Source organism: Arvicanthis niloticus, chromosome 6 (genome assembly GCF_011762505.2).
Source record: "Arvicanthis niloticus isolate mArvNil1 chromosome 6, mArvNil1.pat.X, whole genome shotgun sequence".
NCBI lineage: Eukaryota > Metazoa > Chordata > Mammalia > Rodentia > Muridae > Arvicanthis > Arvicanthis niloticus.
The window spans coordinates 43,630,454-43,645,073 of NC_047663.1; the positions used below are offsets into that span (position 1 = coordinate 43,630,454).

The 14,620-nt window shown below is 45.4% G+C and overlaps 1 protein-coding gene across 2 annotated transcripts in view; it reads left to right on the forward strand.

The window, feature by feature from the left end:
- Supt6h (SPT6 homolog, histone chaperone and transcription elongation factor) overlaps window positions 1-14,620 on the forward strand; it is a 36,177-nt gene that overhangs the window by 12,479 nt on the left and 9,078 nt on the right. Inside the window, exons 6-27 of one of the 2 annotated variants that reach the window (XM_076936225.1) lie at window positions 128-212; window positions 736-1,009; window positions 1,679-1,780; window positions 2,292-2,408; window positions 2,770-2,859; window positions 3,048-3,190; window positions 4,623-4,777; window positions 4,897-4,989; window positions 5,363-5,492; window positions 5,578-5,728; window positions 5,860-6,014; window positions 6,177-6,372; window positions 6,883-7,022; window positions 7,129-7,246; window positions 8,444-8,520; window positions 8,756-8,891; window positions 9,182-9,319; window positions 9,402-9,569; window positions 10,366-10,493; window positions 11,532-11,739; window positions 12,338-12,485; window positions 13,583-13,725. In XM_076936225.1, the coding sequence (XP_076792340.1) occupies window positions 128-212; window positions 736-1,009; window positions 1,679-1,780; window positions 2,292-2,408; window positions 2,770-2,859; window positions 3,048-3,190; window positions 4,623-4,777; window positions 4,897-4,989; window positions 5,363-5,492; window positions 5,578-5,728; window positions 5,860-6,014; window positions 6,177-6,372; window positions 6,883-7,022; window positions 7,129-7,246; window positions 8,444-8,520; window positions 8,756-8,891; window positions 9,182-9,319; window positions 9,402-9,569; window positions 10,366-10,493; window positions 11,532-11,739; window positions 12,338-12,485; window positions 13,583-13,725 (3,095 nt within the window). Of the gene's footprint in view, window positions 1-127; window positions 213-735; window positions 1,010-1,678; window positions 1,781-2,291; window positions 2,409-2,769; window positions 2,860-3,047; window positions 3,191-4,622; window positions 4,778-4,890; window positions 4,990-5,362; window positions 5,493-5,577; window positions 5,729-5,859; window positions 6,015-6,176; window positions 6,373-6,882; window positions 7,023-7,128; window positions 7,247-8,443; window positions 8,521-8,755; window positions 8,892-9,181; window positions 9,320-9,401; window positions 9,570-10,365; window positions 10,494-11,531; window positions 11,740-12,337; window positions 12,486-13,582; window positions 13,726-14,620 lie in introns of both variants that reach the window. The other variant, XM_034507271.2, reaches the window with a different exon arrangement.

Consider the following 14,620-nt stretch of genomic DNA (forward strand, 5'->3'; position numbering starts at 1 on the left):
TTGAGTGGGTGTTGAGATTTCCTGGTCCTTAACAGGGAGGTCCTTTTAAATGACTCCCTAATTTTCTCCTCAGCAGGAGCCAGGTTTATCCACCAACTGAGCACTAACCTATTTCTTGTCCACCCAGATATTGACGATTTCATTGTGGATGATGATGGACAGCCTCTGAAAAAACCCAAATGGCGAAAAAAGCTTCCTGGATATACAGATGCGTAAGTGCACCCTGATGCCATGTGGTGATAAAGACATTGAATGGGCGTGTGCCAAAATTAGAATATCCCTAACTCTGATCTGTTTTGTTCTGTGCCTCAAATCACCACTGCTAGGCAGTGACCTAACTCCTCCTGCAGTCACTGTGCACTCTGATGTGAGTGAGTCCAGCAGCCCTCCGCTGCCTATTGGACTCATTGGTAGATGGTCTGCTAACCTGCATTAGCACTTCAGAGTCTGAAAGGGTTTATTCTAAGGAACTGTACTAGTGTCTTGACAGAAGATGGGTCATCAAGCAGAGACAAGACCCAACTATCTGTGATGTTGGTTCCTGTCCCTGGCAGGTGTCAAAGATAGGCTTTTTATCTTCTGATAGTACTTTGCCTTGAAACCTCCAAGCACCTATTTATTTCATATTGAGCATGATTTTCCACCTGACTTTTTTTTTTTTTTGCAAATTTTCTGGGCAGGGGCTGCATTTGTCCTCTCCACCCTGAGCCCACTGCCTCTTACTCTCACATGTAGAGCCCTGCAAGAAGCCCAGGAGATCTTTGGTGTGGACTTTGACTATGATGAGTTTGAGAAATACAATGAATACGATGAAGAACTGGAGGAAGACTATGAGTATGAGGATGACGAGGCTGAAGGTGAGATCCGAGTACGCCCCAAGAAGACCACCAAGAAACGTGTGAGTCGCAGAAGCATCTTTGAAATGTATGAGCCAAGTGAACTGGAGAGCAGCCATCTCACAGACCAGGACAATGAAATCCGAGCCACTGACTTGCCTGAGAGGTTCCAGGTAAGAAACAATGAGTAGTATCCATTATGGACTTTGAAACCCATATGACTCAGGTCCAGGGAGTCTGTTGATTCTGGCAGTACTGAGACTTAAAACTAGGGCCTCATAGATGGGTAAGAGTGCTACTTTTGAGTGAGTTTTCTCTGTGCTTTTTATTTTGAAACACTCACTAACTTAGGCCGGCCTTCAGCTGACTGTAGCCCAAGCAGGTCTTAAACTTGGGGTCCTTCTTTCTCACCCTCCTTAGTGGCTAGGATTACAGACCTAACTTTGAAATGGCATTCTTTTGTTTTGCTGTGTATATTTTAAATTGTTTTTGTTTGTTTTTGAGACAGACTCTCATATAACCCAGTGTGACCTTAAACTCATTAAGTAGCCAAGGATGACCTTAAATTCCTGGTCTTCTCTTGAGTTGCTGGGATTACAGGCAAACACCATCATGCCAGGTTTTGTGGTGCTGAGGTTTTATGAAACCTTGGTTGGCTAGTCAATGCCAGCCAAGATACACCCTTAGCCCTGAAATGGGATTCTTAGCAGATCTGAAAAATGCGAATTTCATGGCACTAGAAATGTATACCTGAGGACCACATGCTTCTGTCTGGAAATGGTATATGTTTTTTCCTAAGCAGAATATAGCATAAAGATGTTTCACTCTCTTACATACTACAGCTCCGCTCCATCCCAGTCAAGGCCGCTGAAGATGATGAGCTAGAAGAAGAAGCTGACTGGATCTATAGGAATGCCTTTGCAACACCAGCCATCTCCCTCCAGGTACTCAGCAGTCTGAGCTTGGGAAGCTGGAAAGCCAGCTAGGTGGTTAGGAGCCCAACACCAGCCATCTCCCTCCAGGTACTCAACAGTCTGAATTTGGGAAGCTGGAAAGCCAGCTAGGTGCTTAGGAGCCTTGTAGCCCTTGCAGAGAACCAGGGTTTGGTTCCCAGCATCCACATGCTGGTTCACAACTACCTGTAACTGTAGTTCTAAGGATCTTACTCCCTCTTCTGATGACTATGGGCACCAGGCACTCACCTGGTACACAGGTATACGTGCAGGCAAAGCATTTGTACACGTAAATAAATGTCAAAAAGAATTGTAATGCATACCAGAAGCCAGTTCATGAAAATGAGAAGCTGTTCCTTTCCTGTTTGATGCTTCTTTATACCTGGAAAGAGTATTGTATATGTGTGTATATATAAGGAAAATGTCTCTTATGAAGCTCTGTGTGGTAAGACAGAGAGTAACATGACTTACTGTTTGTGTTTTGCTTTGCTTCTTACTGTAGGACAGCTGTGATTACCTAGACCGTGGGCAGCCAACTAGTAGCTTCAGTCGGAAAGGGCCCAGCACAGTTCAGAAGATTAAAGAGGCCCTGGGCTTCATGCGGAATCAGCATTTTGAGGTAACTCCTTGAGCTCTGGTAGCCCAGTAGTTAGAAACTCATTAGAATTTAGAGAATGAGGCAAGTGGTAGCTACAAGTCAAGTGGTAAACCCCTTCCTCATTCTTAAGAGTCCCTCAGCTCAGGAGTGGATGGTGTGACTAGCAAGAGGCACTAGTGATCTTGCTAGTGTCTAGGGGACAAGATACCCTGTTGGCAATTCACCTCCTCCACTAGGGAGAACCCTTCATAGGCCAGTTAGAGAGGTCTTTTTCCTAATTTGAATTTTATGGAGCTTTTAGACTAGGAAATCATTATCTTCCAGCAGAAAAGGTACTTGCAGATCTTTCTTCTGGATGACAGTCATATCCTTGCTACCGTAGGTGCCTTTTATTGCCTTCTACCGAAAAGAATACGTGGAACCTGAGTTGCACATCAATGACCTGTGGAGGGTGTGGCAGTGGGATGAGAAGGTAACATGGACAAAGGCCCACGAGGAGGAGCTGAGAACGGGGTAGAGGAAAACCAAAATCAGGGTGCTACTGCAGCTCTGACCTCCAGGACTGCCAGCTTCCCTGATTGGGATTTTGCTAAGGGGAACAGCAGACTTGAGTCTCCAGGGCTTAACTCCAGTCCTCACTCCTGCCTTCCTCTGCCCTAGTGGACTCAGCTGAGAATCCGCAAAGAGAACCTAACACGGCTGTTTGAGAAGATGCAGGCTTATCAGTATGAGCAGATCTCTGCTGACCCTGACAAACCTCTTGCTGATGGCATCCGGGCTTTAGATACTACAGACATGGAGAGGTAGGATTACAGGGCTTACTTTGTTACAGGGAGCCTCCAGTCTGAAGGCAGGTCCTCAGGAGCACTGTTACTTTGCAGAATTTGCAGCATGGGGCCCCAGCCTTTAGAATCCAAATTGTCAATACGTCAAAAACTTTCTTCTTTGTGTTTGTTTTTTCAAGACAGGGTTTCCTATGTAGCTCTGTCTGTCTCAGAACTCACTCTGTAGATCAGGCTGGCCTTGAACTCAGATATCCTCCTGCCTCTGCCTTCCAAACGCTGGGACTAAAGGTTTATGCATTATGCACTGCGCCCAGCTAAAAGTGAACTTGGTAGCTGAATGGTGCTCCACTTCTGTAATCCCAGATTGGAGAGGTCAATAGAGCTGGCAAGATCATGAGTTCAAGGTTAGCCTGAGCTATATTCAGCTCTATGGGGGGATGACCTGACATTCATTTTGGTTTTCCATATTAGTAGATAAAAAACAAATTGATTCCTTTACCAAAATTAAATTGTTAAAGGGATCAGAAATTCAAGTTAGGTATGGTGTCACATACCTATAATCCAAGCACCAAAATTGGGCAACATGATGTCTGTCTCAAAAACTAATAAAAAAAAAAGCAAATAGGAGAAGTATCAGGCAATACAGTGGCAAGTGCTTTCCCTCTGAGCCATCTCACCAGTCCCTGTACCGGGTATTCGGATCAGGTGATATGTGCATTTATCCCATGTAGAGAAAGTTGCATAAGAAACACTGCTTTATAATCAGAAAGTAATTTGGGAGCCTGAGTAATGTGGCATTGGAGGGCAACAGATGGTTTGGGGGTAGTACTTACAAGCTGAGAAGAACTTTCAAGGACTTGGAACTTCACTAAGCACAAGTTGTGTCTGCCTCTTCTTTATACCACTTCTTTCTCTTGAGACAAAGTCTTACTGCAGCCCAGACTGACCTCAGACTTATAATCTAGTTAGTCTGTCTTTCTAGTGCTGAGATTATAGGTGTATGCTGCCATACCTGGCCTTTATACATTCACTTCTAATAATTACCACTGATCATTTCGGTTTGTGTAAGTTTGTGTCCAAATTTTTTGTAAGTGTGTACATATTGTTACAGATCTCATATAATGCAGTCTGGCCTCAGGCAGCTAATACTCCCAGCTCTCAAGTTCTGGGATACTTCACCCATCCTTCTTGTTTGTTTTTGAAGCAAGATGTTGCTGAATGTCCCAGACTGACCTCAGATTTAAAGCAAGCCTCTAGTTTCAGTCTCTAAATACTCAGTCATGCACTACTGCCCCCAACACGATGCATTTCTTTAAGATACCTTAGCTGTGCTTGAGCTGTAGCTGGGGACTGTTGTATGACTTTGTTTCTCGTCCTCTTGCTTCCTGGGAACTGGACACCTTACAGCAAAGCTCCCCCAGTAACAGGACGTTGCATCTTTCCCCTTCAGGCTCAAAGATGTGCAGTCAATGGATGAACTGAAAGATGTCTACAACCATTTCTTACTTTACTATGGCCGTGACATCCCCAAGATGCAGAATGCTGCCAAGGCTAGCCGGAAGAAGCTGAAACGCATAAAGGAGGACGGCGATGAAGAAGGCGAGTGTTAAGAGGGAGAGCTCCAGTCTTGCTGGCTGGGGTGGGTGTCCCTGGGGCTTTCTCAGATCCTTGGAAGCACTCAGAAATAAGAGCTGACTCCCCTCAAATTTTGTTCCCAGGTGAAGGTGAGGAGGCTGAAGATGAGGAGCAGAGGGGACCAGAGCTCAAGCAAGCCTCCCGTCGAGACATGTACACCATCTGCCAGAGTGCCGGGCTAGGTAAAAACCATCTTCTTTGTCACCTAGGCATTAAATAAGGAAACAGTTTCAGTAATCCCCTAGTGGACAGGAACAGGAAAGAATGTCTTAGATACATACCCAGGTCTCCATGAACACTTGTTCCCCAACCATCTTTATATATCCCCTTCCCTATGATTATCCAATAGCTCTTGAATTTCTAAAGTAGTTAAAAGTCTTCCAGGTGATTAAAGTCAGGTTTTATTTGTTGTTCTTTGGTGACCTATCCTGCCTGCTAATTGTCTCGTTCCCTCAAAACTCTAATTCCCAAGACAGCTGACCACTATGACCTATGACCACTGAGCATTCTGCTGGCTGGCTACAGCCTCACCTGTCACTCTTCTGTTTGCTGTAGATGGCCTGGCCAAAAAGTTTGGCCTCACACCTGAGCAGTTTGGGGAGAACCTCCGTGACAGTTACCAACGGCATGAGACAGAACAGTTCCCTGCAGAGCCTTTGGAGCTGGCCAAAGATTACGTTTGCAGGTAGGCATGTGGCAGTGGACCAGCAGGAAGGGTGACCTAGACACTGAGACACCCTCATCCTGCAGCTCCACTGTTGTCCCCACAGCCAGTTCCCTACACCAGAAGCTGTGCTTGAAGGTGCCCGATACATGGTTGCACTGCAGATTGCCCGGGAGCCTCTTGTCAGACAGGTGCTGAGACAAACCTTTCAGGAGAGAGCCAAGCTAAACATAACCCCAACCAAGAAAGGTAGAAAGGTAAGTTGGGGAAAGGTGGCTGTTCTAGATGTGACCACACTAAACCGCATCTACATGGAACTCAAATGCAGTCTTTCCTTCCCCAGCCAAGCACTGCCCACCTGCTAATGATTCCCTCCTCATGTGTTTAGGATGTGGATGAGGCCCACTATGCTTATTCTTTTAAGTACTTAAAGAACAAGCCTGTTAAAGAGCTAAGAGACGACCAGTTCCTCAAGATAGGCCTAGCTGAAGATGAAGGTCTGCTCACCATTGACATCAGCATTGATATGAAGGGGGTGGAAGGGTAAGTTGAGCCTTGGGCTAGAGGAGGTAGGAGGAGGGAAGGCAGCTTCTCAGACACGTAAACCACCATTTCTGAGTTAGGTGAACTTGTCATTGGTTCACTCGTGCATGTCTGAGTGTTGTGTTTTCTCTATCAGAACCAGAGCTTTGTGTCTTTCTTCAGGTATGGCAATGACCAGACATATTTTGAGGAAATCAAGCAGTTTTACTACCGGGATGAATTCAGCCACCAAGTACAGGAATGGAACCGGCAGCGCACTATGGCCATTGAGCGAGCTCTGCAGCAGTTCCTCTACGTGCAAATGGCCAAAGAACTTAAAAACAAGCTGCTGGCTGAGGCCAGGGAGAGTGTTGTAAAGGTGAGGGCCACAAGCTCCTGCCTCTGTCCTCTCTGGGGTGGCACCAGGTATTTAACCCAAGGCCTTGCACAAGTAGGCAAGTATTCTACCACTGAGCATACAATCCTAGCCCTAAACTCATTTTTTCCCGTTACATTTATTTATTAATGTGTATAGGTATATGCAGAAACATGTAGAAGTCGAGGTTACCTTTGGGAAGTTGATTCTCCCCTTCCACTCTGTGGGTCCCACGGATTGAACTCAGGTTTTCAGGACTGACAGTTTGGGTGCCTTTACCTGCTGAGACAGTCTGTCTGTTTCCATACACACATCATAACTCTATATGATGTGTTTCACAAGGCCGGCCTTGTGATCCTCCTGAGTGCTTATGCTGCCATACCCTAGCTTTCATTCTTTGTAGAGCTACTTGTAAGCCTGCCAAGAAGCTAGGAACACGTGCTCCCATAAGTACATGCCCATGCACACTTGCAGCCCCTGGTGACCATAGTGTCTGCTGCATCTTTCCTTTAGGCCTGTAGCCGAAAGCTCTATAACTGGTTGAGAGTGGCGCCCTACCGACCAGATCAGCAGGTGGAGGAGGATGACGACTTTATGGATGAGAACCAGGGGAAGGGCATCCGAGTCCTAGGCATTGCTTTCTCCTCTGCCAGGTACCTGCCTGCCCTGCACCGCCTCTTTCGTCTTTCAGGTTTTCTTCTTACCATTCATGATTCAATTGCTAACTATTGCACTGTTCTTTCCATGGCTGCCTGGCAGAGATCACCCTGTGTTCTGTGCCCTAGTCAATGGTGAAGGAGAAGTGACTGATTTCCTCCGTCTGCCCCATTTTACCAAACGGCGAACTGCATGGAGAGAAGAGGAGCGGGAAAAGAAGGTAAGTCTCATGGATCACCCATGTGTACCTAGAATGTGCTCTGCAGTCAGTGAGATTAAGTGTTGTAGTGTAAGCAAAACAACAACGGAACCTCACATAATGAAGTTCATCACACATTAAGTATAAGCCAGAAGAATGTGAGAACCTTAGGAAATAGTATCAGATGTAGACCAGGCTGGCTTTGAACTAAGAGATCTATCTTCTTCTGCCCTCCTCGGCTGCCATTGCTGGGATTGAATGCATGCACCACCACCCAGCTGGCAAGTTCCCTTAAAACATAAAAAACAATAATTTAAATAAACACACAGTTTATCTACTGATACTTTGATTCCCATTTTTTTGTTGTTGTTGTTTTGTTTTTTGAGACAGGATTTTATTGTGTAGCCTTGGCTGGCCTTGAACTCACAGAGATCTACCTGCCTCTGCCTCCCAAGTGCTGGATTTAAAGGCCAGCTCTGATCCCCATTGTAATATTTTAAAAGTATCTCATCTCTGGGAGTCTGTCTTAATTCTCCGGGTAGTAGATGACACTCGGTTACTGGGTATGGTTTGTTTCTGGTGTCCAGCCAGCACTTAGGCTTTATGTCCTTCTGGATCTGTCTTGGCCGCTTCTGTTCTTACTTACCAGCATCTGGGTCACACTGTCCCATGAGCTGAGAGCCACTGGGGAATTAAGCCAACGTCTCCCTGCTTTTGCCCTTCTTCACCCCTTTTTTCTAAAGAAGGATGAATTTGAATGTTTCTGAATTTCTTTTTTTTTTTTTTAAACTTTCTTTATCATAATGATATCTTAAAATTTTCTAAGAACCTCATTCTAAAAAATAACAAAGTTATCGGACAGTGGTGGTGCACGTCTTTAGTCCCAGCACTTGGGAGGCAGAGGCAGGTGCATTTCTGAGTTCGAGGACAGCCAGGGCTACACAGAGAAACCCTGTCTCAAAAAAAAAAAAGAAAGAAAATTAACTAACAACTATGGTTTATGTTCTTGTTTTTTTAGGAGGAGTTGTTCTTTTGTTTTTCCTGAGATTGGGTTTCTCTGTGTTATATCCCTGGAACTCCCTTTGTAGGCCAGGCTGGCCTTGAACTCATAGAAATTTACTTGCCTCTGCCTCCCAAATGCTGGGATTAAGGATATACAACCACCCAGAAAACTTTCCATGCTCAAAGCTGTTCAGCTACAATTTTCTTTTAATTCAGGCTCAAGATATTGAAACCCTAAAGAAGTTTCTTGTAAATAAGAAGCCTCATGTGGTTACTGTCGCAGGAGAAAACAGGTAAGGAGGAACATGAGGTTCTGGGAAGGCTCTGGTCCAGTCACTCATCTCTTATTGCTGAATTGGGTATATGTGTCTGGGAGTGGTGTTGATATCCCCAGGGGTTTCTTTGGAGATGTGGTTTCTCTTTGCCTTTAAAGAAAGCTCTTTCCTCCCCACCCATGTGTCAGTCAAGACACTATCCATTCCTGAGGAAATACATCCTTTAACCAGTCAGTATTCCTTATCCTTCTAGGGATGCCCAGATGTTGATTGAGGATGTGAAGCGCATAGTGCATGAGCTGGACCAAGGCCAACAGCTTTCTTCTATTGGGGTGGAGCTGGTTGACAATGAGTTGGCCATTCTGTATATGAACAGCAAGAAATCAGAGGTAATGCTGATTCCCCACCTCAAGGATGGCTCTGGGAACTTCTCTAGACTTCACAGAGATTCGACAGGAAATAGAGGTTGTCAGGGTTAGGACTATGCCTGTTAGTTTACCTACGCACACATTTCCTGGGCTACCAGACGTAGTTCAGATTGGCAACTGCAGAGATTAAAGTGATTCTAGGAAAGGAAGGGCCCAACGAAGATATGAAAGTGGCTTCCGGCCAGGGTATGAATTTCTCTTCCTGGTCACTGAGAACACCCTAAGGTTCTGTGACCTTCCTTTGGTTCTAGGCAGAGTTCCGGGATTATCCACCAGTTTTGAGACAAGCTGTCTCTCTAGCCCGGCGCATCCAAGACCCTCTGATAGAATTTGCCCAGGTGTGCAGCTCTGATGAAGACATCCTGTGTCTCAAGTTTCATCCCTTGCAGGTGAGTAGGATTGTCAAGTAGGCCAGGTGTGGGTAAGAAGGCACAGCAACCTCAGCAACCTTACATGCTGCTGTGTTTGTAGGAGCATGTTGTGAAAGAGGAGCTGCTCAACGCCTTATACTGTGAATTCATCAATCGGGTCAATGAGGTCGGAGTTGATGTCAACCGTGCCATCGCCCATCCTTACAGCCAGGCCTTGATCCAGTATGTCTGTGGCCTGGGACCTCGAAAAGGGACCCACCTGCTGAAGGTAGGCTTGTGTTGTATAAAAATAATCATTTTATTAAGTATGAAGAATTTTTGCTGGTATGATTGACAGATCAGAGAGGTAAAGTAGGTTGTTGAGAATTACTCAGTAATTCAATTACCCATTGAGTGTCAAAGTCCAACCTCTGGCCCCGGGGCCTGAACCCTACCCTACTCTACTGTGCTGTACATACTGTAATGACTGTAAGCTATGCTGGGAAAACCAGAAGAGCTGAGCTTCTTCCAGTCAGAATGATGCTTACTCTACATGCGCTGACACGTTTTCAAGCCTTACATAGTTACATGTCTTTTGGTTTGGTTTGATTTGGTTGGAGGTTTTGGTTAGTTGGTTAGTTTTTCTGAGGCAGGGTTTCTCTGAGCCCTGGCTGTCCTGGAACTTACTCTGTAGACCAAGATGAGCTCAAACTGACCCTCCCAAGTGCTTGGATTAAAGGCATGTGCCACCACTGCCTGGGCTTGTTTTTGTTTCTTGAGGTAGTTGCTTGTAGCTGTGGGTGGCCTCAAGCTTACTAGGTAGCTAAAGTGGACCTTGAACTCCTCCTATTCTCTCTCACTCTTTGACATGCTAGCATTACACGGGTGTGCACTACCCCCAGCTATTCCTAGTCTGATAGGTAAGGTGTAGCCCATTAAAGGCATTATTGGGTGATAACATGGTGGTGTCCCAGATACTAAGTCTGACAGAGTTTGTGGCATAGAGTGTCTAACAGAAGCCAGAAAGCAGTCTAGGGAGGCAGGGCTCAATTACTGCCCTACTCACATCTAGCCCTCTTCCCTAGATCTTGAAACAGAACAACACTCGACTCGAGAGCCGGACTCAGCTGGTCACCATGTGTCATATGGGTCCCAAAGTCTTCATGAATTGTGCTGGCTTTCTCAAGATCGACACTGCCTCTCTGGGGGACAGGTGATACCCTCTGCTTAGACAGGACAGGAGCAATTCCTTGGGCATTAATTTGGGGCTTCAGGGAATTAGGCCTTTGAAAGGGCCCCAGGCCATTGAAATTAGAAAATGTTTTAAAGAAAAGTTAAGAAGCTGCCCCTGCCCTATGGAAAAGATCAGTGAGAGACGTTTACATGTGAGAGGGACACAGACACCAGCATCGTCTTCAAGGAGAAAGCAGAGCAAAGCAGAGCGTGTGCTCAGGGTTTGTCACAGCCAGATGAGGTTGGGAACAGCAAGGGGCCATGGGAAATGAGCATGGGTGTGAAGAGGTTCAGGACGGGGAGAGATTGTTCTGTTTTAGGATGGTGGTACTGAGACTTCACTATTGACCTCTTCCTCTCCAGAAGTTATCAACTCAGTCTTTGGAGGATCTTTTCCACGGGCACATAGCTCCTCATTCAGTAATGGAAGTCAGTGGGGAAATAGGCTTCAAGTTCTAAAACTTCATTTTCCACTCAGCTTTGCTGTAACACTCCACGAATAACATAGGCCCATGTGAGTGCACGGGCAAGACCAGCCTGGGAAGGCTTTATGGGGGAAAACAGCTGCCAGCAAATTTTCAGAGGTTTTCTTCCCCTTCTTGTTTTATATTATGACTCGTAAGTTCACTATATAAAATTCAACAGAAAGAACTATTATACAGAAAGTGGAAGTCCCCCATAATTCCGCCCCCCAGAGAAAACTACCATAACAGTTTTTATGTATACTACAATTTTCTAAATTTTATTTTTGCTATGCATTTACTAACTACTCATTTATTTCAAAAATGAGATCACATGGTTCATAGTGTTTTGCAGTGCATTTTTCACATATCAATATATCATGGCCATCTCCCCATGTCAGCAAGCATAAATTTACTTCATTCTTTTTAATGGCTGTGTAGTATTCCATCATATGGAGTGCCCTGGTTTGCCCAGCCAGTTCCACATTTGTGGACATTTGGGTTGTTAATTGAAACTTCTGGTTTTTAATCTTGCTCCAATTCTGCCTTTCCTCCAGCACTGACTCATACATTGAAGTTCTTGATGGCTCTCGAGTCCACCCTGAAACTTACGAGTGGGCCAGGAAGATGGCAGTGGATGCCTTGGAATACGATGAGTCTGCTGAGGATGCCAATCCTGCAGGAGCCCTTGAGGAAATCTTGGAAAACCCGGAGCGACTGAAGGATTTAGACCTTGATGCCTTTGCAGAAGAACTAGAGAGACAGGTAGGCCATGGCAGGCAAAACTCATCTCAAGCAGCTATGTGGGAAGGGACTTGGGTGGCAGATGTCTAGAGAGACCTGATACTGCCGTACTGGAGCCTTGATCCCCTCTTCTCACCTGTGCTGTACTAGGTCTCTGAAGGAAGCTTTTAGCCACTCACTAGCGAGCCAGGAAAAGTGTCGGGTACTACATCCTTAAAGTGAGGGCAGGACAGAGGGAAGCCCTTATTCCTCCTCCTAACAGTGGAGCTTTATATGTGGGGTTTCATGAAGCATGTACTTTACAGAACAGTGTCTTGTGGGTAACTTTGAAATTTCTTTTATTGAGGTAGGAGCAGTAACACACACCTGTAATAACTAATCCCAGCTACTCAGGAGGTTAAAGCAGGAAGATAACATATTCAGGGGCCACTTGGAGAACATAGACACCATTGAGGGAGAAGGCGGGAGAGGAATAAGCGAAGGAGAATTTCCTGTAGTAAATGTTGACAGGAAAGAAAAGCACAGACAAATGCAAAACTGCTTGCTGCCTCCTGTCACAAAAATTCCAGTGAATAAGGTTGAGGGCTGCAAGGCTTTTCCTGATGTACCTTTTCTTTAGGGCTATGGTGACAAGCACATCACACTTTATGATATCCGAGCAGAGCTCAGTTGTAGGTATAAGGACCTCCGGACAGCCTACCGCTCTCCTAACACAGAGGAGATCTTCAATATGTTAACCAAAGAGACTCCAGAGACCTTCTACATTGGTAAGTTGTGAGGCTATGTTTATACTCAGGGAATGCTATGTTGAGGGACTGAGGGTATTTCTGGCACGCATATAAACTGAAAAGTCACTCCTATTAAAATTAAGATAGATTTACAGGGTGTGGTGGCACAAGCCTTTAATCCCAGCACTGGGGAAGCAGAAGTAGGCAAATCTCTGAGTTGAGGCCAGGCTGGTCTACAGAGCAAGTTCCAGGACAGCCAAGGCTACACAAAGAAGCCCTGTCTTGACTTAAAAAGACAAGTTTACACTTCCGGTGAGGAAGACCAAGAGATCTTTGTCCTAGTTTGCTTTCCTGCTGCTGTGATAAAACACTGACCAAAAAAGCAACTTTAGAGGAGGAAAGGGCTTATTACATCTAACAGGTTAGAGTCCATCATGGAGGGAAGCCAAGAAAGGAGCTCGAGGCATGCACGCTGCATACTGGTTACTCTCAGGCTCATGTCCGACCACCCTTCTTGCACATCCCAGGACTACTTGTTCGGGTGGCACTGCCCACAGCAGGATAAGCCTCCGACATTAGTTAGCAGTCAAAAAAATGCCCACTAAGAAATGTCCACATGCCAATTGGATTGATTTTTAGTTTCCTCTTCTCAGGTGTCTCTAGTTTGTGTCAAGTGAACAAAATTAACCAGTTCAGCTCTTGGAAAAGAATGTAGGGCCTAGACTGGAAGTCAAAATTGAGATCAAGTTATACTTCCGTTGATGCAGGCATCTGTTGATGCGTTACCATCTTCGGAGGGCGACACAGGAAGATTATAAATTTTAAGAACAGCCTTTGGGAGAGTAAAAGGAGAACTCAGGGTAGCTCATTGCTGGAGCACTTCCTAGTGTTTGCAGGGCCCTGAGTTCAGTTCCCAACACTGCCAAAATAGAAGAGAAATTCTACTTGTAGCTTGCTTTTGACATCATGGAGTCATCTTATAGGCATCATTTCCCTGGTATTAAGTCCAGGGAAGGTTTCTGTCCTCCAGGATGAGAGGGAAATCAACAGAGATGCCAGAAGATGGACATTGTGTCAGCGTGGGGAGTGGGTAGGGATCAGCACTCCGTTCTGTTAACCTGCGTTCTTTCCTACAGGGAAGCTCATCATCTGTAATGTTACTGGCATTGCTCACAGGCGCCCACAGGGTGAGAGCTATGACCAGGCTATCCGAAATGATGAGACAGGGCTGTGGCAGTGCCCCTTCTGTCAACAGGACAACTTCCCTGAGCTAAGTGAGGTATGTGCTACGTGTTACTGCAGTGAGCTTCCTTATCTGAAGTCTGCTGAGGAGAGAGAAATGGGAGTGTCACGTTCTTACCAAACAAGGACACAAAGGCAGAAGGGGATTCTTAACATGCAGTCCCTTCCTGTGTGTTCCCTTTATTATACTGCAGTCACTGTAACCTCTAACTCTTGTCCCACTTTTCACCTGTCACTAGAGCAAGTTAGACCATGAGGCTATGTACGCTCACTTACAGGGCACACAGTGGCCTTACTTACACTGGCTGGAAAGTACATGTCAGCTTTGTACAATTTTTGTATTATTCCCGCTCTGATTTTCCCTTTGTTCTTCTAGGAATTATGTGCCTGTCTCCCTGTCTTTTTTTATCCTGCAAACAAGGTCGTATTATGTAGCCTTAGCTGGCCTGGAACTCACTATGTAGACCAGGCTGGCCTTGAACTTTTAAGAGATCTGTCTTCCTCTGCCTCCTTAGTGCTGAGTGAGTTTAAAGGCATGTACCACCTCACCCAACTATCATGTTCTTTTCTAAAGCCACCCAGCATTTTCTGGTTTTTCACTTATTAGGTCCATTGTAGCAAATTCCTGCATAGATGCTTGTTACACTCAGAACAGAACAAAAGGGACCACAGTGGAGTTAGAAAGTCAGTTAAAGTTAAGCCTGAAAAGTTCATCTAATGTTCTTTAGTGCCAAGCATCAAACCCGGGTACTCTGGATGTTCACATTCTCCCTTGGTGGGTAGCTGATTGGATACTCTTTCCTGTTGGTTTATATGGTTTTTAATTTTCTTACTTTATGTGTGTGTTCATGCCATCATGTGTGTGGAGTTAGAGGATACCATGTGGGTTCTCTCCTCCTCCTGTGTGTATCCCAGGAATCAAGCTAAGTCAT